The sequence below is a fragment of the Aulonocara sp. 'chitande type north' Nkhata Bay genome, linkage group LG23 (genome assembly GCF_057382095.1).
Source record: "Aulonocara sp. 'chitande type north' Nkhata Bay isolate Kocher_YH1m ecotype deep benthic linkage group LG23, A_spYH_male_GT1.1, whole genome shotgun sequence".
Lineage (NCBI taxonomy): Eukaryota > Metazoa > Chordata > Actinopteri > Cichliformes > Cichlidae > Aulonocara > Aulonocara sp. 'chitande type north' Nkhata Bay.
Window position 1 is genome coordinate 9,153,084 of NC_141365.1, and position 23,455 is coordinate 9,176,538.

At 40.2% G+C, this 23,455-nt stretch overlaps 1 protein-coding gene across 11 annotated transcripts in view; it reads left to right on the plus strand.

Moving 5' to 3' along the window:
* Positions 1–23,455, plus strand: part of dab1a (DAB adaptor protein 1a) — a 227,898-nt gene that overhangs the window by 173,192 nt on the left and 31,251 nt on the right. For all 11 annotated transcript variants that reach the window (XM_086281773.1, XM_086281771.1, XM_086281777.1 and 8 more), the window contains 3 exons: positions 1,843–2,126; positions 19,368–19,507; positions 21,174–21,272. In XM_086281773.1, coding sequence (XP_086137899.1) covers positions 2,057–2,126; positions 19,368–19,507; positions 21,174–21,272 — 309 coding nt within the window. In that variant the 5' untranslated portion in view covers positions 1,843–2,056. The remainder of the gene's footprint in view (positions 1–1,842; positions 2,127–19,367; positions 19,508–21,173; positions 21,273–23,455) is intronic.

Genomic DNA, 23,455 nt, shown 5'->3' on the forward strand with positions numbered 1-23,455 from the left:
CACACTTTTCCAGTGTGTTTGGACCAGATAAAGAATATTGTCAGCATTTTGCCGACATGGCCTCTGCTGGCAGAATTAAATGGACTCTGTTCTGTTCTGTCTGCAGCAAATTAAAAGCCTCTCAATTCATCTGTTCTCGCCCAAGGCTTACAGGGGCCTCCTATTCACACAAAAACACCGTGGAGAGGGGGAGGAATAGAATAAGAGAGATTTCCCTCTTCCCCAAGAAGCACAAGTCTTTTGGTTTTGTTTAAATCGGCACTCGGCCACTGTTAGATGGAGACGGAGAAGGAAAGAGAGGTCAAGACTTATATTCTAAGAAGATTGGAAGAGCAGCTCAGAAGGTAGTCAGATTCATTATGTAGCATGTCAGCTTGCAGCTGCCCGTCTTTGTGCTTTACCATCTCCAAGTAAGAAAAAAAAGCTATTCTGGATTTGTGTGCACATGTAAATGAGCGTGCTTTCATGCATTCACACAACAGCATTAAAGTGTGAATCTGAGTGTTTTTGGCTGCTAAGTTATGGTAGTCACTGCCAGTCAACACTTAGGAATAAGTAGCAGCAGATGGGCAGGAAAAATACAAAATGCTGGGGCCAAAGGGGCCTGTCAGTCCTAAGAAGGGCAGCTGGAATTAGCATTAAAAAGAAATTAATACAACCTTGGTCTTGTTAGTTTAAGCTTCTGTTCGTGCTCGTAATAATAACACTGGAACCCTCAAGTTAATTGCTAAGATATCAGATAATTGCTGTCAGGATACAGAATGCATAAATATTAAAAAAAATTGACCTGTTAGAAAAGATAAAGGGAGCAAATTGTCTGTCATAATTCTCTATCACTGTTTCGACTTCCTGGTTCAGCTCTGTAGGGTGCTGTAGCAATGTTTCAACCCGAGCATATTATTTTCAAGCTAATAAAAACACTTTGGAAGCTTTAACAGAACTATGAAGAAGTAAAGCAAATGTTGTGAATTATAATTGTTTTATCTTTTGTTGTTCAGCAAGTATGGGTCCACTTATGGTCATTAAATCGTTCATAGCTGTAAACAAGGTTAACCGTGTTCCCCTGCTGTTATTTCCTGTTACTTTTGGTTCAGACTCAAAGTGAGAAATAAAATCCCCAGTGAGTCTTTTTCTTTCCTCTCACCAGCAGCATTGTGTCATTGTCATAGAAGTAGCGAGAGCAGCGCCAATGCTGCTCTACTGTTCTATCTTTGCGGCATGCGGTATGGCAGGTAGATGTTGCTATCACAGGCACCGGGTCTAACAATTTTTCTTCCTGAAACCTTTAGTTTGTGCAAACAGAGTTTTCCTGTGCAATAAGAGATTGTTGCAACATGTTGGAGGTGAACTCATGCTTGGCTTTACCTGCAAATAAAGCGGTATAGATATTCTGTTGATACTACTTTGCTGGTTCCACCTGCTTGTTGAAAACACTTGTGTTTCTTACCCTGTCTGACATTAGGTTAGTGACTTCCCATGTCATAGCCAAACATTTGGGGAGTATAGGAAGATAAAACCAACATAATAATGATCTAACAGATTACGTCATGTGTAAACGTTTGAATGCATTATTAGTACTTTTAAATCTGACTCCTGGTTACCTGGCTTCAAGAGGAAGAACATTTTCTCAAGAAAATTTCTTGCTGAGGCACATTATTGATAGAAAGCAGAAAGTGTAGTGGAGGTCTCTCTAGTCTGTTACCATTGGCAACATCTTCTCAAAGCAGATCAGAGACGAAGTCATTCTAATGCCTGCTGAGAACTCTTTCTAGGTCTCACCTGCCAAGAGTAAGCGCAACCTCACCGACGCCAACCTCTTTCTCCCTGTCTTTTCTCCTCCAGCTCTCTGTGGGTGTGTGTAGGATGTTGTGTCAGGGCTAAAGCCCATCCCTCTCCCATGAGCCTGTGTGCCCACACACACACCTGGCGCCTCCACGCACACACCCGGCGGCCACGCACGCACAGCCGGCACTGACGCTGTGAACTGGACCCTCGGAGCCCAGCCGATCCCAGCTGAGCCAAGCGGAGCGGAGTCTAAACCAGTTGGAGCCTGAGGATGTCAACAGAGACAGAGCTACAACCAGCGGTCAGGCCCAGCAGCGTAAGACGGGACTCCAAGAGGAAAGGTAAGTGCAGCATCAAAGTCAGGAACAACTTTGAAGATATTACTGTTTACTCATCTTAACTGATGAGTAACTGAAAGGGTAATGTGGTTAATTCACTGATTACTCTGCAAGGAGAGAAAAAATCTTTTTCTCTTGTGACATGAAAGTAGTTTCACATCACAAGAGAAATCCCTCATCATAGCAGCATTTTGACATTAAAGTCAAAAAAGCACAATGAAAGTGACTCAGCATGCACAATACTGGCAGCCAAGTAACCACAGACTGTATATAAAAAATAGACATAGCCCGAGGTTCTGAAAAGTAAGACCGTTGCGGAGGTGCTTTCAGTCTGCTTTCTCTCTAATCATCAGCAGTTGGTGACTTCTCTGGTTATAAAAAGAAGTCAGACAGTGTAGGATGTTTTTTTTCTCTTTTGGGTTTGATTTAATACCTCAGTAGGCATTTACTTAGTGAGTTTCTGATCTTAGCTGGTAGTTTTGAGTTTTATCGAATACACCATAATATGTGTTCTGGTCCCATTTAAAGTAAAATGTGGTAAAGCTGGGTATGGCATAAAGAATGGCTATCTAGTGACTTATTGTTGCTAAAATTCTGTTGTCCTGAGTGTTTGGATCAGATCTGCCACCTGTCTGTTTTCAAATGCTCAACTTGAGATTTAAAAACAGGAATCCACAAAAAAACAGTGTATGACCTCAATGTGTCCCAGTATGGTGACTGGTCCATGATTTATGTACAGTTAATAGCTGTAATATGTTGAAGTTTTATTTTTTGTTTTTGTTTTTTGTTTTTGTTTTTTTTAACAAAAACTAGGCTAGAATTCAGAAGAAGTGTGTGAAAAGTTAAGTACATCCCATCCATTTGTTAAACAAATGTCGTTGAGATCTGGACTTTGGCCACTACAACACATTGATTTTTGGTGTTTTATTTTAATTTTTCTTTTATTTTTAGCCATTTTGTTATAGATTTGCTGGTGTGCTTGTGTTCATTGTCTTGCTGCCAAATTTAAGCCGCCAGACAGATTTCCTCACACTTGACTTTAGAATAATTTGATATAAAGAGAAGTTCATGGTTTACTCTGGGTCATATGGCTGTAAAACAAGCTCAGATCTTTACTTCTCCACCACACTTGCTTGACAGTAGGCATTTGTGCTGGTACGCTTCAGGTTTAATAAAAAGTGGTGCTGTGGATTATGGCAAGAGATCACTACCTCAGTTCAAAGGACATTGTTCCTGAGTCCATTCAGATGCAGCTTTTCCAATCTTTTAGAGATAAGAGCCTTTTCCTGACAACACTTCACTCATTCAGTCTTTTTCTAATTGTACTCTCATGAACTTTAATATTTAATATGCTCACTGAGGCATGTTTAGTCTGAGATGTGGCTCTTGGGTTTTTGCAGTTTCTGTGAACATTGCATGTCTGACCTGGGAATGAATTTGCTGGGACGTCCACTCCTGGGAAGACTGGCAGCTGTCTTGAATGTTTTCCAGTTGTGAATTATCTTTCTCACTATAGAATTGTGAACTTCACATTGTTTGGAAATGGCCTTATTACCCTTCACAGATTGATGTGGTGATGCAATTGCTTCACTAAGGTCATTACTGATGTCATTCCTTCTTTGTGTTGTGTTAACATACATCTGAATACTCCAGACCAGCGAACTGCCAAAGCCTCTGTTTTTATGGAGAGGATCACACTTGCTGATTATCAGTTAATGAGGTGCAGTTAATTAGCAGTACTTTCTGTTTCTACAGGAATCAACCGACAAGAAAAAGTAAAGGGTGTACTTAGTTTTTCCACATGTGGCTTCTGCATTTTGGGTTCATTTCTGTGACATAAATAATGACATGATGCAATTTTGTTATGTGCTGTTTTTACATTTAAAAAAAAAAGTAAGACCTGGGAAGGAACAGATGATTCATTTTATTATGCCCTGATATGTAAAATGTTAGAATTGAAAAAGGTGACCTTTTAATCTCATATTACTGTATCAGATCATGAAGGCAAGACTACTCTGAATTTAATAAATCACTACTTTTTAAGGTAGTACCTGCAGCCCTGACTAGAAATGATTGTTATACACACACTCATATACATGCAAACACAGCTTTGTGAGCTACTTTTTTCTCTTTATTAATTGTGTCTTTGTGGATTAGGATACAGAATGCAGGGCTGCTGCCGTTCATAGTTAATTAACAGGTGGTGTAGCACAGTAGGCTTCCACTAAACAGGTGCTGGGATGTTGTGTTTGGTGAGAAGCAAAAAATATCCAGGTGTGAAAAGCTCCAGAGGCAGGTAGCTAGCAGGTGTATGAGAGCAAGCCTGGGCGGTCTCAGAGCAGAGGTGATGCCAGGGGCCAGGCTGGCAGCCATCACCCAGCTGCTCGGTGCCACCTGCCCGACTGTAAGAGTGACGCCCAGCATTCTCTGAATAAGCATCTGATTGATGTAGCAAAAACTTTGGACGCCGTTGGGAATGACACTTAATGGATGCACGCAACTGCACAGAAACACACACTCGCTATCACCTGCAGCAGATGCCTCATTGCACATGGTGCGCCTGAGCCCCTGCAAACAAGCATTGGTTCCCCCATACACAGTGTATGAGGGAACACTGAATGCCTCTCATGTCCTATTTAGAAATAGTATTGTTCTGCTGCAATGGAGATCATGTTCATCATTCAGACTGCTCTCCATATTTGGAAGATGCGAACACACACACACTCACACACACACACACACACTGGGACTGGGATTGAAGCCCAGAAGAGCATATGAGAGGGAAGATGAATGGTTTGCCTTCAGCATTGAGACTTAAGGGTTTTCACTTTCTTTCTCTCTCTCCCTCTCTCTCTCGCACACACACACACACACACACACACACACACACAGTTGTACATATATCTCACCTTATAACTCGTCTCTATCTGTATGTCTCTCTTACAAATGGGATGTAGAATTTGCTCAGCCACAGACCTGTTGAGATTGGTTCATTCATCTCTCTTCTGATCTGGGTCTTTCTTCTAAACAGGCAGACACAAGCACACCCAATCTACACAAACAGACATGAACACACATACACACACACACTCTCAGCAGGGTGATGAAAGTCAAATGCAATCATATACCACACACAAGCAACGGGCATGATTTTGGAATAGGAAACCTTAATGTGCTTCATGTGTAAGACCTGTGTTTATGCAGAACATATACATGTTTTTGTCCAGTCCTCTGGTTTCTGTCCCTCTGGAGTGGCTGAATTTAAATGAAAATTGATCCACAGAATAGATGGTTGTCATTAGGGTGTAAATAGTGGTTTTGTTGTAGTGAAAATCCCTGAAGGATAGTTCCTTACTCCTCTAATGTCCTTCCTCTCCCGTTCTCATCGTTCTTTCTCCCACTCCACAGACTCCTAAATGACCTTGTCCTGTATAAGTGAGACACAGAGCAGAGACTGATCATGAAGAGAGGGAGGAGTGAGTGAGACTAATGAGTCATTGCGAATGAGAGCTGTTTAATCTCGGGCCTTTGTTTCTGAGTTCTTTGGAGAAGAATGTAATGAAAAAGACTGTGGGACTGCTATGTGTCATACATTTATCGCAGATGTTGTGTGATCGGTGTGTGGGTCTGTGCGCATGTGTTTTTTGTACAAGTGCAGTTACGCTTCCATTGCTAGCTCAGGGGTCACTTTTCTAAGAGCTCTTTTCTTCCCTAGCAGAAGGTTTTATTGAATTACTATGACAGGGTAGAGATAACCTTTGATATTTAGCATTTACATGACCGTAGTGAAATAATTGCCAAGTTATGATACTCTAACAGTAAATTAGTCAGTCTTATTGGTCAGACTTGATCCCTGAAGTAGACATAATTGTCTTTATTAAGCCCTAATAAATCCAGAGAGATTGGATCTTTCCACCTTGCTATTCCCCTCTGATTTTTTTTTCCTATCGCCTCCCTCCTCTTCTGTTTGTATCACATTTTTGCACGCTGTTTATTTCCCTCTCTGCTGATTCCAACCTTGACGTTAAGGGGATGAGCAGACTCCAGTAGTATGCCAACGTTTTTTTTTTAAGAAACTCATTTTGATATTCTTCATTATTAATAAAACATGGAGTTGACAGTCTGCCAGTACAAACACTTTTATGTGAATGTCAAATTAGAACAGCAAGCCAATTTGACATTTGTGAAGAGCCAACAGCTGCAGACAGTTTTGTCTCCACTTTAAACTTTTACATTTCAGCGCCCACCTGCTAATGAAGTGTGATGTACCATTGCCGAACTCTGGAGAATCTTTGAATTGCATTTTCGCCTTTTACCGCAAATCATTCTGACATTACATCGCTGTAGCCTTTCAACAACGATGCAGTTGTGAAAAATGCAGTGCAGTTAAAATAATTACTGAATAGATTTAAGCTGTTAGTAAATGGGTACTGAATGCATGCTATGCTTTTGGTTCACCCACCAGAGGATCTAAAGTTTCTTGTCAAAACAAGAGTAGGTTGAGTCACTCGTATAACATTGAACAAAAACAAATTGTCTGCATCGTTTATTCACAGTTGATGGAGCATCAATTTTCATGTTGCCTCCTGCCTTTTGATAAAGCTAAATGGAAGAAAAACTTAAAATCGTAAAAAAACCCTCTGGTTTTCTCTTTGAAGCTGGCGTTGTGCCCGTATTGTTGTTCCAACAAGTGTGGTCATTGTCGGATTCGTGAATGAACGTTTGCGGCTTGTCAAATGTTGCTAAATTGTTACTGTCATTCTTAAGCTTGTCTTTCAAAAGCAGTCGCATTGGCACGTAACCATCAATCATTTGGATGATTTGATTGTGCTTCGTTTCCTAACCGCTACATGTAAACATTACAAAACTGACTTTTATACTTATACAGAGTTTTGTCATTTTCATTTGCGGTATTGCATTCATAACGTTATCAAATGCTCAAATAAAACATCGACTAGTGCATGTCTGTCTTTCCTAATGCGACATCAAATATGAATACAAGTTATAATAACTTCCGCTGCTGTCAAAACTCGCAGTCATCACAACTTTGAAAAATCACGATTCGGGATTTGGCTGGATGTGTGGGAGGGTGTTTCTACAGTGTAGCTGGCAGCCACCGGCATGAAAAGAGTGGTTAAGGGTTATAGCTGTGCAGCTGTTAGCCTTTGTGTTAGTGTGTGTGGATTGTGTGGGTGTGTGTTTGCTTGTCTCTGGTGTGCGATTAGCAAACACATTATCTTCTTCGTGTGGATATTATGCACACATCCAGTCTATCTGGCACAATCACCGCAGCCATTTACTCTAACATCTTTCCCTGGGGAATCTTAGAGCACAAACAACGGCATTTTGAGTGTGTGTGTGTGCCTTCTATGAGAGGTAATCAGATCTGTTCCCTCCAATCAGACAGAGATTGAATTGAATTGGCTGTCTGCTGTTGTGGTTGTCATTGGAGGCCAATAGTGAATACTTGGGGATATAAGACAAAAAAAACAACACTCACTTTCACATAGTGACACACACTTTGCAAACATGGCCTTTCTCTCAGTTTGCACTAAAACTATATTTAGAGGTAATTGCCTCTTCTATCTCCTCTCCTGTCATCCCCTCTCATCATTTTATCCCTGGAAAACGTGTGCTCTATTTATCCATCCACTTTTTTCTTCCCTATAATAACTTAAGAGGGGCACTAAGGGTGGTGAGATGTGATCTGGTTTTTTTTTTTCCCAAGCAGGTGTCTCATTCCTCTCAGCAAAGCCACATCCTCTAACTGTGCAGCAGCTTCAATGATACGCTCTTCTGCCCTTATTCCTGAGTGTTCAAAAAGCTTCATCCAAGGTTTAAGATGTGACCACACCAATTTAGCATTCAGAATGCCTGACTCAGAAAGAAAATTACATATCGGTAAAAGCCTTTTATTTGCTTTCCTGAGTCTTGGACTGTGTGTGTGTGTGGCTGCAGGAGCTTGTGATCCTCACAGTATGTTCAGCTTAGTCCTCTCCTCCACACAAGTTGGTGTGGCTTTGCTCACCGCATCACTAACTACTGTCTCCATAGCAACAGTTTGCTCCCTGCTCATAATTTGCACAAAAGGAAAATGTCCCAATGTCGCACAGGCTCTAATAGAGGCCGATAGTCTCACCCTGCTGTGCTGGTTTAAGGACTGTGTGCTGAAAGGGCATTTCTTATTTGTTAGAGGTTTGGTAGGCTGCTGTTTTCTATTTCCATTTTCATAACGCAGTGTGTTTAAGGCTCATTTAAGAGACATGCTGTAAAATATAGCTAAATCTATGCTGTAAATTATTACTTTGTTTGAAAAGTATAACTCAGTCACTTCATTCTCTTGTAGGGGTTATAAGTGAGCTAAAGGTTTGCTATGGAGTTCTTGACCTTTTATTGTTGCACAGCAGCATGTTTGTGTCCCCGTGTTGTTTGTCTTTGACTTTCTGCACACTCCATCAAACCAGATAATCGACTATCCTGAGAGTAATTTCGCATTATTCCACTGATCAACTGGTGGTGGTATACGGCAAGACACGCACCACATCAGCAGCTAACACAGGGTTGAAGACAAGCAGATGTAAAGAATATGGGTTTGAAAAATCTGCTTTGCAAAAGGTGCATGTACATGTAATCCTCTTACAGTGTGTTCCTACTAACGCTGTATGTCATTTTGTGTCTCTAAAGGAAATTTAAGAGAACAAGTGTTGTCACATTTATTATTTTCATTTTGATTTGTACTGAAAGACAAAACAACCTTGGAGATATGGCTAAAATCTCTCTTCAGCTCAACTTGATTGCAGGTTGTCTGGTGTACCAGTTTGGTAGTGTATTCACTTCTGCTGGTTAAGATGTTTTAGTTACAGTGATATCATCTAAACTGGTCGAGCTGGGTAAGTTTTTAAGTTTTTTACAGCTAAATAGCTTGGGGTACTATGCATTGGTGTTTTTCCGCATAATTTATCACTTTGTGCACTTTTCATTCCATTAATGTTTCTTTTGAAGCACATTTTTCAAGCCAAGGTGCAGCACGACATGGAAAAAAGCCCCTTTCTTATAGGCCTTTCCTTTGTAACAGTTTCCTAGTAGACTTTCCTGGCTGTGTTTTTGCGGGTAATCCTGTTTATACATTTCCTGCTCCATTATATGTGTGTTAGTTGTAGCCTACATTCCCATTGGTTATTGCTTTAATTGATATTCACCTCAGAGTTGGCATTTGATACGTTGTTACCCACCAGCTTTATATTATGAGCAGTTTTTACTCCTGTCTCTACAGGTAGCTAGATTTCAAATTTCAATGCTCTCTGGTGCCACATCACTACTAGTCTCTTACTGTTTGCAATTTCATTAAGTATATACTCCTGGATAATACGAAGTGCAATTGAAACATTTAAATCCCAGTGTACACGAAGCATGCAAATTAAATATCTTGTCACATAAGAGACTGAAATTTGTGTGATCAGATGATCTGATACATTTGAAGTTTAATGCTAGCAGATGCATATTTTCTAACTACACAGTCGCTGCATTTTTTTTAGATCTCTCCTTACATGTTTCTTTGTTGTTAATGTATCTGACAAAAAATAGAAAATTAAAATTTCCTTTCTGTTTCTACTGTTTTTGCTGGAAAAACATGTCATTTAGTTTTAAAAAAGAGAAGAAATCTTCTTTTACTTAAAAGAGTTGACGACAACGTGAGGAGATTACACACAGTAATAGAAACAATCTAACAGATGGGAGAACTTCCTCTCCTTTTTCAGGCTGAATAATGTTTGCCAGTCTTCTTTTACTCCATCCTCTCTTCCAGGACTCTTGCTGAGAGAATTAAAGGAGAGGGTTCATTAAGCAAGATGCAACACAGAAAAGTAGAGAGGGGAAGGACAGCAACTTCAAGTGATTCCATATTTTGCCGGATATATCACAGGGAGGAGAGAAGGCTTTGTTCTAGCACCCTCGTTTTGGCATGAAAGGAAGACTGCTGAAAGGAGTTACCTGTGTTTCCTAATGCTTTGAAAGCAGTAGTGACAGACACACACACACACACACACACACACACACACACACACACACACACACACACACACACACACACACACACACACAGATGTTCACAATCCTCCAACAAACATGCCTCCTGTTCACACAGAATGCGGAATTTAAGAAACAAGTAGTTTTCCCACTTTTCACTCAGATTTGTCTCTTAGTGCTTGAACTCACTGACCTGTGTGTAGGGATGGGTATTGATAAGACTTTCACGATTCCGATTCCATTTTCGATTCTGTTTAACGATTCGATTGTTTATCGATTCTTTTTAAAAAAGGAGAACACTAAGGTCGATTAGCTTAGAACTTTGTTTTATATCTTCTCTTTGAACAAGATAGAAATTTAGGAGTAACATGGCCTTACAAACCCAACAGTGAGATCTTAAGAGATCCAGCCTACGGCTCTTCAATGGGGTGTCACAGGGTCCCCAGGAAAAAAAATTGTAAATGTGAAATAATAAAATAAATATTCTTCTGTAGCAATAATAAAATATAACATAAATTATTCAGTAGCAATTACACAAGAATATCCAGTAATGTCCCTGCCTACAATTAAACACATTCACTTGCCGAAAATCGGGGGCATCTGCTGTGGCAAATGGGTGCAAACCTTCTACCACAAACTTAGTCACTGCTCGGTGACATTCATCTATCCTGGCCTGAAAGGAGACGCTGCCGGTAGACTGCAGCGAGAACTGCCAGCATCTGAGCCAGACTCTGCCTGTCTCATCATGGTCACCTAAATGCACAGTAATGGCAGGTTTTGTAATAAGGCAGATCGCGCTAACGTAATATGCACTGTTAGTTGATTATTTACCTGCCGCATTGACGGGAGAGGACGTGCAAACGTTACCGCTGCTGCTGGGTTGAGATTCACGAGTCCAGAGCGGAATTAAAAACACGACATTCATTTAAGGTCATCGCGTGTTTTGTGAGCAAATGCTTTTGCATATTCGTAGTGTTTCCTCCCTTAAATGAAATATCTACTTTGCAAGTATTGCAAGTTGCCCTGTAGTCATCCGTTCTCGTAAAGTATAACCAAACTTTTGAGCGTTTAAGCCGCTTAGGCGCCCTGCCAGGTAAATGATGCTCCGCAATGTGGTGACGTCATTCGGGGCGACTGGAATCGATAAGGGAATCGTTTGCAAAAATGGCAAACAATTCCAAGGAATTGAAACAGTGGGAACGGGTTCTCAACAAGAACCGGTTTTCGATACCCATCCCTACCTGTGTCTGTGTTTTCACGAAAGGGACAAGGGGAACAACAATGACAAAAAAGTAAGTGGTGCCTTCTCTATTTCTTCTGATAAAAGGAGGTATTTTGTGGAGGCTCATAGTGCAGGACTTTGGAGAGCTACCTGTTCTTCTGCAGCAGGATGTGAACATTTCTGCACTCGTGGAATCGACTGCTTGTGTATTAGCAGCTGCTGAGGTGCATTCGTTGAAGCACTCTGTGGGTGGAACAGCTTCAACATCTCACATGACAGGATGCTAGCTGCATGTTTACACACACCAACCCCTGATACACAGATATCAGAAAACATACACGCACATGCATGTTCACAGACACAGTTACATACACACACACTCATGCACATTTTCAGGTTCCCCTTTGCTTGCGAGAACAATTACCTTCTAATTACTGCCAGAGAGAGAAAAGAGCTTGACTACCAAGATTTCTAGATATACACAGGACTGCTTGGATAGTTGGGAAAAGAGACTGAGATATGGGAAGGAAAAAGACTCATAGCCTCATGTTAGTTTAGGTATCATATTAATTCATAACAGGGAGAAAATAGAGAAGGTTGAGGTGAAAATGAACGGTAAGGAAGATCTGTGAGAACTTCTAATCAGCATAGTGAGTACATAGAGTTAAATACTTTTTTAGGATTACAAAGAACCTAAAACACAGGTTTGTCAGTAAGCATGCAATCATCCTGACAGGATTGTGAACATAGAGGCGAGACCAGTGCTGCTTTTGCTATTTTTTAGTGTATTAATAGCTTTCCTGGATTTTTGCTTTAGTAGCAAGCGAGTGTAAAAACTGAGCATACCATAGTTTCCGGTAGGAAACAAAGTCAAGCTGGGATAGTCCCAGTAGATGAGGTGATGTCAGGGCCTGTCCATTTTTCCTGATCATATAATGTCCAGATAGTATTTCTAATAAAGTAAAATAAAATATTTATATAACACCTTTTGAAACCGGGTTTACAAAGTGCTTTGACAGATTACTACATCCAAACAGAAAGTGAGAGATAATAAACTGAATTAAAACTGAGTAATGTTAAAGAAGTTAATACGTAAAAAAAAAAAAACACCCATTGTCCTGAAAAATCGAAAACACAAATTGGCACAAAAAGAATTTCTCAAGAAAAGAGAATAAATAACACACCATTAATTAGAAAACAATAAGAGATGACAAAAACAAGAGACATCACATGAGAGCAAATTTATAAAAATATTTTTTTATAAATTTGAAAGACAGTCCTGAGATTTGAAGGACATCACGGCTAATAGTTGATACTCCTGTATGCAACTCAACTCTTCCTTCCACGTCTCTCTCATTCTGTTGATTATATCATCTTGAGTGAAATTAACTGTAGTCAGGTAGATGCATTTACAATGTGGCTTTATAAAAAGCTCAATGGTCTAAAAAAACAAGCAAATAAAAAAACATTTTAGTCCAAGGACAGTGCGCTCAAATAAAAGAAAACACTTCTTAACAACCCAAACACTGTGTGATAGAATTAAGAACTATGGTTTCAAAATAATATTTTACAAAAGTATTTTCTAGTTAATAAATAATCCAGTCAAAAGACACTAGTCATTAGAAGTCATTAGACAACTACCAATGAAATGCTTATGTCAAAGCTGCCATCAATATAGTTTTTGTTTTTTATCTATGTTATTTCAGATTTACTGTTTTACAAAAAAAGCTGAAAAATTGCAAAGCACATCATTATTTATTTTTAATAAGATGCAAAATTGCAGTAATTTACTTGAATTCTTAAATAGAAAAACTGAAACGTATGCGGCTGAATGTTCTACTAGACTTCTCAGAGAAGTCCAGTGTCTTGGTTCAAATATAGGTAAAATATAAATCCAATTGAGTGAATTTAGTTGCTTTTGATAGATTTCTAAAAAAAAACAAAAAACAATTTGTGGTCTAATAAATTTGATAAATTCAGCAATGTTATGTTTCATGTTATAGAAATGATGATAGGGGAAATATGGGATTACCTCATTATACCAACCCCTACAGAAGTAAATACAGCAGATTTAAATGATCTTCAAAAATTAAATAAGTAAACTTACCATAAATGTGTCTATAAAGTGTGCCATAAAAATAAGATTTTATCTGAAGGTCTCATGTGTCTTTCCCAACTGTTACCATACAATCGAGTCAAAACTTTTTTCTGTTTGCTTTTCCAAAAGTCACCTTGACAGAAGGTGTGAGTGTCTGACTGTGTGGTGGTAATGGGCAATGTGCTCCGTCTGTCCCTAACTTATTTTTCAGCTCTAATTTGTTCTGTGTTTTCTGCCAGCGAGGATGGCTGGATGCCTCAGGACACATGTGCAGCAACACACATGCGCAGGGAGCTCAGGTCTCTGACTGCGTCCCTGTCATCCAGGTGGGTGGGAGAGAGGTGAGAGTGGGGGAAAGGAAGCACAAAACGGACCCTGAAAAAAGGAATTCAGATAAAAGGGGGGGGGGGAGACACCGCTCTACCTGTTTAATCTTATTTGCTCCCTCTGAAATCTCCTTTCATGATTGTGGTTCATAGTCAACAGGTGAGCAGCAGCTCTCTTCAAGAATGGATGCTAAGTTAGTCACACTGATTACACAAATCAGTCCTATCAAGATCATTCGCAACACGAACGGTTCAAAGAAGCAACTTCATTTGGCAGACACAGCCGCAGTCGTGTTGGAAATGGGACCGAAAAACGTACATGAGCAAAAGCGCAGCGCTCATTTATTTGATTGAGTGGCCGCAGTGCTTCATCATCTCATTTTACAGCTGCTATTTCACTTCAGCTACTATGGTTGTGTTTTTGTAGCGTGCGCTTATGTGCATACTCAGTCAAGTGTAAGCTTTTGTGTGCCAAATCAATCTGCCAAAATTAAGCATGGAGCTGAAGGGGAAACTTGTTGTTTTCTTGGCACATACTGTTTTGTGGATTTAAAAGAGTCTGTCTGAGATTGGGTATGAGTGAGCGCTTCATCTGAACAAGTCTCTGATAGGTAAGGAAAGCACAAAACCCCACACGTGTTGACACAAACGCACACAGACATTCAGCGGCAGGGTTTAGAAGCAGGATTAATTGGAGAGTAACTGCCGGGTTCCCTCATGTGCTGTTGAGTGTTTGTTGGGAACCATCCCAGCTGCAGTTAAGAGCCTCTGGGTGCTTCTTCATCTGGAGCACAGTGAATCAAGCTCCACACTTTACCAGCCACTGCAAACAATGCTGGCCTTATGAAAGTAAATGCGTGATAGTGGCAACAACATTTGTGTAGCTAATTAATTTCCGAGGAATATCAGATGACATGATGCCCAAAAAAACCTCCTCTTACAGCAAGAAATCAAATAAAGTCTTGAGTTCACTTTTCTTTGCTATTGAGGTGCCGCATCTCTCCCATATTCTTACTCAGTGGTCTCAAACTAATAGCCTCTGTCTCTAACGTCTAATGAAATTAATGAACTAGACTGTTATGCCTTATTGGCCTTACACTTAAAACCTATACACTCATTGCCAGCCTTAAGCCTGGATGATCAGAATGTTTTTGAATGAAAATCTGCACTGCTGAGGAGAGCCCTGCATACATCTGTGACAGGCCTGGATACATGAGAATGTATCTGCATCAATCTGTAAGTCTAACATACATTTGATACAGCTTGATAAAGTGAGAAGTACCTAGAAGACAGACAGTTAGGCAACTTGTAAACAAACCCACAGGTAATCTGGCTGTGGTCCACTTAGACCGTGCGCACTTAAGAAGCTTTGATTGCGCACAGTTTGTCTGATGAGGATTCAGTATCATGATTTTGGTGCATTGGGTTTATATGGTGTTGTTATTACAATAGATGATCCGTGTTGTCTTGGACCTGTCAGACTTCATTCTAGCTATGATTTCTAAATCCAGACAGTCGCTCTGGTAAGTAAAATGTCATCATAATTGAAATGAGTGACAGCCAAAACTACAAAAAAATCAGTAATAACCTGATTTGCCAGGAAGAAAGACATTGGCAAATATTTAAGTAAATAAGATTTCAATATGTCACCCATGTAAAGAGGTGGAATTACGCAGAGACTAAGAAGGGTTGGGAGAAGAGGCGAAAAGGGGGAAGACGGGGATGGACGGGCGCACAGGAGGCGAAAGGTTACAGTTGCCAGGGGCGATGCTAGGGGCTTTCCTGAAGGGCTAGACGCACTGTACCAGCAGTCACCTGCCATCTATCACATGTGAAAGTTTGTGTGTGTGTGTGTGTGTGTGAGTGAGTCAGGGAGGTTCTGCCTGTCATATCGCTCTAAACATGACTGACATTTATCCAATGGAGGCTTCGCTCATTCATCCATCCATCACGTTTTTCCATCCTTTGCTCTTCGCTTTATGTCCTTCCCTCCCTCTCTGCTTGTTGCTTCAGACAGACAGTTATGAACAAACCCTGCATACCAAGTGCTACCGCAAACACACACGTACACTCGATACGCAGCGCTTGACTGTAGCGTAAAAACTTGAATTCCAGATATTGCGATAGCAGCGTAGCACTGCAGTGTAGTTTGCACAGATCTGAGAAAAGATTGCATGTTTTTGTGTGTTTGTTGACCTGTGGAGCAGCCGTGATTGATGTTCCAAAAGCTTCTTTCATTAGTGTTATGGTATGGTAAGTGGGATGCGTGTGAGCGTGAGTCTGTAAGTGCTTTGTGTGCGAGTGTGAGGCAGGCACACAAGTTTGCGTTTGTGTGTCTGTGGAGCAGCCGTGACAGATGAAATGGAAGATTCTTTCATTAGTTGTGTTTGAAGCTCAGCAGGGTCACAGAAACAGCGAACATTTAATTACAGCAGACTGAATGCTTCCCCCACTGACTGACACACACACACACACACAGGCACACAGACAGGCACACACACACACACACACACAGAGGGAGGTCTTTCATGGAACATGCTCCCAAAAGGTAATATTATAAACCACTCAGCAGGAGTGGTAACCTTGGACCCCTCTCTACCTTTTCCTTTCTTTTTTCCCATCTTGACTTTATTTCAACTTCTCTCTCTCACTCTCACTCTCTGTCTATCTCACTCTCTCACTCGTCCTTTCATTGTGAGCTAAGTATAGCAGCAGTAATGGTGATGGGTGCAGATGGAGCAAGCATGTCTTAAATGTCAAACTCAAATGAAAATCACTGTTCCAGTGAGACAGAGTCATCTGGACACAACCAGTGTTATTTAACTCTCATACATATAAATACACACAGATGAAGTCCTACACAGTGTGGACTGCTATAACAATGAACAAATGGATCCTCAGAAGGGCATAAAAAGTACAATCAAATTATACAGTATCTGACAAAACAGTCTAAATTAAGATAAAATACCAAATTGTGTTTTTCACTAATCCTCTCACTGAAACATTAAAATCAAGTTTATTTGGTTTATAATTAAATGAATAAAGTTGCTCTAATTGTATGATATAAAACTCATCTGAACCCCTTTTTATTTTTCCTTTAAGGGCTTTAAAATTGGCTAAATCATCTTAATATTCACTATGAGCTTGTTCCGGCTCTTCATTAAATCTACTTAGAGATTACATAGAGGAATACTTAAACTCGAGCTTTTGCTGCAGTGCCACCTTTTTCTTTGATAAGTGATTTATATTCTTGAACTTGACCCCACTTTCTCTGTCAGGAACACACATGCTACATTTTTTTAGGATTCAGTGATTTTTGTGAACATGCCATGAAGTGGGAATATTGTGGATGTTTTCTAAATTGCGCTTTATGGATTTCACATTCAGCCTGGTGTACTTGGTTTCCTACCAGTGCAAACGCTTTTGCTTACTGGAATTGAAGGTTTGGATTAGAGGTGTTAAAAATCTGAAACTGTGACCAGAATCACGACACAAACAAGTACAAGAGTGTCGGGCCTTGTTAGAGCATGTCAGTGTTTGAATATTCGCTGAATTGAAAATAAATCTTATTGTTTGTTCATGGGGCAGTTGTGATCAAGTAATTAGTCCTGTAGTAAAAAGAATGTGTTTTATTTCACTGTTTGTTATTTTCCCCCTCTAAAAAAATAATTGTATTAATCAAACCTCAGCTTCAGAGAGTTGTTAGTTTGTTGCACAGTGAAGAAAGGTTTTTGACACTTTTTGAGATCTGGAGCGATTTTTTTGTGAATGTTTCCTGACAGACAGCTCGTGCAGTATGTTTCATGTCATTGTCACAGTGAGAAGAGATGATGTGGAACTAGTGGGTGTGGAAATCTGGGGGTTGCCATCACACTACCAGAGTATTATTGTCAACATACTTATATGAGTGTGTGTGTGCGCGCTCGTTTTACAGCATCGTTTCATATTTAATGAAGGCAATATTTAAATGTCTCCAAAATGAACATCTCCTTGTTGAACAACACAGTCCTGCAGAGGTTTAGTCACTTACTTTGATCTCAGATATGCTGAGACGTGACACAGTAGAGAGAGCTGCTCTCTCTTACTCTCCCCAAAATAAGGACTGATATTCTTCGGCTCTTTTGTCTCTTAGGACTATGAGACAGACAGTTGTGATTTACTCCAAGTAGCAGTGTGACTGAGTGTGTCTGTTCAATGATTCAGAGGGATGAGTTCATCTGCAGCCTTTGAGTGTGTGTCTCTCTATGTGTATGTTATTTTTTTATCAATGGAAAATAGTAAGTGTAAGTGAGTTTTTTTTTCCTTTCTTGTAGTTTGTCAAGTTTTTCTTCCCATAGGATGAAGCTTCTTAGACAAATTAATATTCACAAAATAATCTGTGGCAGCCTTGGACGTTTCTATTTGCGGTTTTAACAAAGCAGGGTTATTAATACAAAGGCTAACCGACCATCGTGTGATAACGAGGCCTTATATTGAATTGTCCTCAAATACTTTCCAACTTGTTAAATCATTTGATTGATTGATTCAAATGCAGATTTAAAAAATACTCGTGTTCGCTTGTTTTCGCGTCAGGGCACACAAACGAAGTCGTGGGAGGTTTGTGTTGCACAAAAATGATTCAATAGCTGCACGTAACGTGATGGTCTTAAAAGGGCACATTTCTCTTATGCTGCAACGCTGTAGGGACTCGGTGTGAATGGAGGGAGTGTGAAAGAAAGACGAAAGGAGGAGTGGGACCTCTCCATCACTCCGGCTGTGACCTTCCAAGAGTCACGCTCTTATAGAGTACAGAACTAATGCCTCAATATATTATCTGAATATGCTGCATTATCATTATGCCTCTCTCTCAGAATCACACTCAAAGTCTCGCATATACACACTCAAAAACAGAACACGGAGACATGCAGAGATGCTCTGGTGTTTGTCTGTACAACTTTTGGTGTGTGCGTGCACGCTGCAGGTCAGAGAAATAGAAACTGAGAGGAAGAAAGAATGAGAGAGTATGACACAAAAGAGTTTGTCCTTATGAGTAACGGTTCTCTCTCCCTCTCTCTGTGCTCTGTATTGTGTGTAAAGAGGTTTGGAGGAGATAACACAGAGACTTCCTGGACAAGAGCAAGGTCAACACATGCACGCCATCGCTGACACTTACTAATACATGCGCACAGTGCTGGCAATCTGGTACACAGTAGCAAGTGAGAAGAGACGAGGGACTGCTGGAGACGGGGGAGATAAGGAGGAAATGTCACACCATTATTTTGTATGAGAAATGGCCAAAGATGTGAACAGTCAGAGTTTCGTCTAATCCTGCCAAACACTGAGCGTCAATGAGTGTACTGCCCATTATCATTCATATGATACCACAGTTCAGTGCATGTGATCTGAGTTAGTTTTGGACATTAGTGGCTTTAAACTATACCATAGTTGGGTTTTTTTTTTCTTTACTGTTGAAGTATTCTGGGGTTTGTGTGATTGATGATCCTGAGGTAATAGCACTGGTCTGAGGTAGATTGAGGTCCTTGACTTGAAGATGTACTGTAGACTGCAAAGTGAGTGTGTATGTGTGTCTGCAGGGCAGGATCGCAGCGAGACAGCTCTCATCAGGCGTTTTAAGGGCGATGGCGTCCGCTACAAGGCCAAGCTCATTGGCCTGGACGAGGTTACCGCCGCCCGTGGAGACAAACTCTGCCAGGACTCGATGATGAAGCTCAAGGTAAGAAGAGTATTTCTCCTCCTCTTGATCTGTCTCAAATTACAAATTAATTGTACCATTTTAAACTCGCTGTTAAAACAAACTTTCCACGGTAGTTGCGAGCAATTAAAAAAAACCAGAGGACGTCAACACCCAGAATTAATGTTATATTACAGCCTGCAGCTGCATGAAGTTCTGTGACCCACAAAAGACATCAGTTGCCAGCTTCATGCATATTCTGAAGTTCAACATTTAAATATGCATGTTTTGTTCATCATAGCATTACTGCGCTTTTGACGGTGTGCGCATGCATATAGAGTTTGTTGCCGTCTTTCTATGCAAATTGCTATAAGCGAGAAGTTGAATAGGAAGGATAGAAAATGGGGTTGTTATAATTTATAGGGATGACGATGATCAGTGCAAGAGGAAGTAAAGGAGGTTAGCCATATGGATGAGAAGGGGATTGGGATGAATGTCTCATTTGCAAGGACAGAAACAATTAGAGGGAGGGGTAGACAGATGGGGCAGTTAGCAGCGAGGAGATGGCATATAGGAGGGGAATCATTTGGATGATAGGTGAAAGAGAGACATGAGTGAGGATGAAGATGAAGAAAAATAGGCCATTTTCTATTCAGGCCTAATGAACGACCTTGTTTTCTGAAATAATTGATTGCAGAATTATGAAAAACAGGCTTTGAAATTCTGTTACATAAAAAATGTTGAAATTTTTCCCCAAGAAGTCGCATCTTTAAACAAAACCTAGATTTTGCATCTTGTCTCTACAAATGTATGCTGAAAGAGTTTGAAAACGCTGTCGGAGTGAAGAGTGCCTCATTCATTATTAATTTCCCTTTAAATCATATTGCAGGAGATATTTGAATTGAGAAAATTACATTTACGCTTTGTTTACGTGTAGTGAAAACTCTATCCAGCGGAGACCCGTAAGGGTGAGAAGAGGACCGACAGCTCATTGATCAAACAGCTTCCCTCCTCCTCATTTATTCAGACAGAAAATCCATCAACTCCTTTTCTCTGATCTCTCCACCTTTTCTTTCATACTGCTCCTCCCTTTTCTATTCGGAATCTGTCGTTTTTGTGATCCTGCTTCTCTCCTGTCTTCTTTTTGTGACTCGCCTATGCAAATGGTGACGAGGTGAAAATGGAGAGAAACTTAAACCTTTACATATACTTACAGCTATAAATAATCAGTATGTCGTTTGACTGTATGCTGAGTGCATCGTAGCAGTTGTACTGTGTTAAAAGCACGTTCCCAAAGCTTTTAAACAAGTTATATAAATTAAGTTGTTCCATTCAGCAGCAAGCTATTTTTAAGCAAAGCAACTTTTTATTATTAAATAAAAACTATCATAACATTTCTGACATTCTCAATAAACTAGTAATTGATATCGATCTCCTTTCACATCATCCCTAGTTGTTTTGTAGAAAGAATGCATGGTGCCCTGGTACACAATATAGTAAAGTGTTGTTTGTTGGATGAGAATAAATGAGAAACCTGCCACAAATAATTTAAAGATTATAAATTGATGCCAGTATATGAAACTCATTGCTGATTTTTCAAACACATAGTTATTACCTTTATTGACAGTTGTTGGCAACTGCATGTACATTTCTATACTGCTTCTGACATGGTTGTATGGATTGTGTTTCTGTGTGTGTGCATCCTCAGGGAATAGCTGCAGCAGCACGGTCTAAAGGAGAACACAAACAGAAGGTGTTCCTGACCGTTTCCTTTGGAGGGATCAAAATCTTTGATGAGAAGTCAGGGGTAAGTTCTGAAGCAAATTTGATTCTCTTTACTTGTGGGTCTGTGTTTGTGTGTGTGTTTGTGTGTCCGTGCACTTGTGTTTCATCTATTAATGAGGCATCTCCATAAGAGGGAGGGGCCCCTGGGGAAATCAGGAGGCCCTAATTGAAACCCTGAGAACAAGGCCTCAGTAGATGAGAGAACATGGCCGTCCCATTGTCTTCCTGTGTGCAAACAGCAACTACACTGGTTTTATATTATGCCCCAGGATTAGGCATTTTCCATCTTACATGGCTTCTTCTTTGGTTAACCGATATGATCTGTCCAGACTTCATCGACTGTTTTCAGTCAATCCCCTGGTTCATTTTTTAGCTCTGTTTACTGTCTGTTAACTGACCCTGACTCTCCCTCTATCACTTAATTTGCTAGGCGTTTTTCCCAGTGGCTGATAAGATCTAAGACTTACTTAAATCCATGCAAAAAAGCAATAAAACAAGAAGTGTAATATTGAATTTACTGGCAAGTACCAGCAACCCGTAGATAAATTTGAAGCAGACGCAAGTAGAGAAGAAGATTAATGTAGTTATAGAAAGGCCAGTGTGTAGGATTTAGTGGCTTCTAGTGGAGGTTTGCATTGGAACAAATTTAATGGACCTTCCTTCCTCTTGCTTCCCAGCTCAAATCTACTACTCCTACTGTAGAAACAAGGCCGTTGCACATAACGGATTCCTTGGAAGTGCATACAAAAACATAGTTGCAGGTTATTATAATTATGACTACCATATTCCATCTATGGTAATAGTAATGCCTATAACCTACACAGGGTTCTTTAAATGCCATTGCAGAGTAAATATGATTGTAAATCAGGGAAAATGACCAGGCTTGTTTAGGATTATTTGATTGGTGTTATTTAGGCTCAAACCTGTGGTACCTGTCATTGTATCCTTAATCAAGAACTATAATATCTACCTTTCCAAGAATGTGGGTCCTCTGGTGACTAAAGTGGCCTTTTCCCCCTGTTTTCTGTGTCTAATAATGTAGAATTACTTCCCTGTTAACTCTTTACCCCTTGAAAGCCTACTAGGAGTAACCCTTAAAGAAGTTTCTCTCATATTGCATCAGAAGTTAATGAGGGTGGTGTCTGCCCTTGGAAAAACAGGGAAAATATTGCAGTGGTTGTCAAACCAAATCCTTTTTGATATTTGTTTATGTTTTCGTTAGGGGTCCAGAGGAAGTCATCAAATATTGCCTTTATGTGGGAAAAGAGTTAAATTCTATAAGCGTGTAAAAATCTGTCCCAACGAATTAATGTTGTTATTTTGAGGTGTTTGGCTGAGTTGTGCTGCAGCAATTCTTTCCATATGTTTGTTTTTATATTCATCTTGGCAGCTCCAGAAAACCAGGCTTATTTTTTAAACATAATACAGCAACTGTTTTTTGATGTGTACATATGCAGCGTGAGCTGTCTGTTTCACTGTCTGGCTCTGAGTGTGTCTGATTGTGAATGTAGACTGGTTTAGATAGAATATAAAGCTCGCCGCTCCATACCGAGCTTTAGTGGGTGACACGGTAAGCCTAAGATTTACACTTTGTCGGGAGCCGGAATGAGCTGACACTGTATGTGTGTGTACCCAGCAGTGATTCAAAAGTACCTTGTATTAGACAGGCAAGACTCAGTAAACAACGACCACCCACGTGGCAGCCATGTTGAATACAAGCACATTCAATCCTTTGTACCTCTTCTTATAACACTCATAATCCTTATCGTATTTCTCTTCTTGATGGCTCAAAATTTAGACACTGAAGGATAACAAGAGCTAAATAGAAAAGTGAGTGATAGATGCAGAAGTAGAGAGCTAGAGTTGGGAGGAGAAGAAGCAAGAAAAGTCCAAGGGGAAGGAGGAGGGGAAAAAAGGATGTGAAAAAGATAAATAGAGGAAGCGCGTGATTGAGGAGCAGAAGCAGACTGAAACAGAGTTAGAGGGATAGGTGGAGAATCAGTAAGCATATGTCAAAGTAAAGCTTTCTACAGGGAGACCTTGTCCTCTGTCTCTGCACATTAATATTAACTATAGAGATATGCTGTCCTTACTATCAGCCCTTCAACCACTCCTAATGGCAAAGGAGGGAGGGAGAGAGGGAGACGGGAAGAAAGAGAGAATGACTCTGCTGAGGTTCAGGGATCTTGACAGTCTCATTCCCCT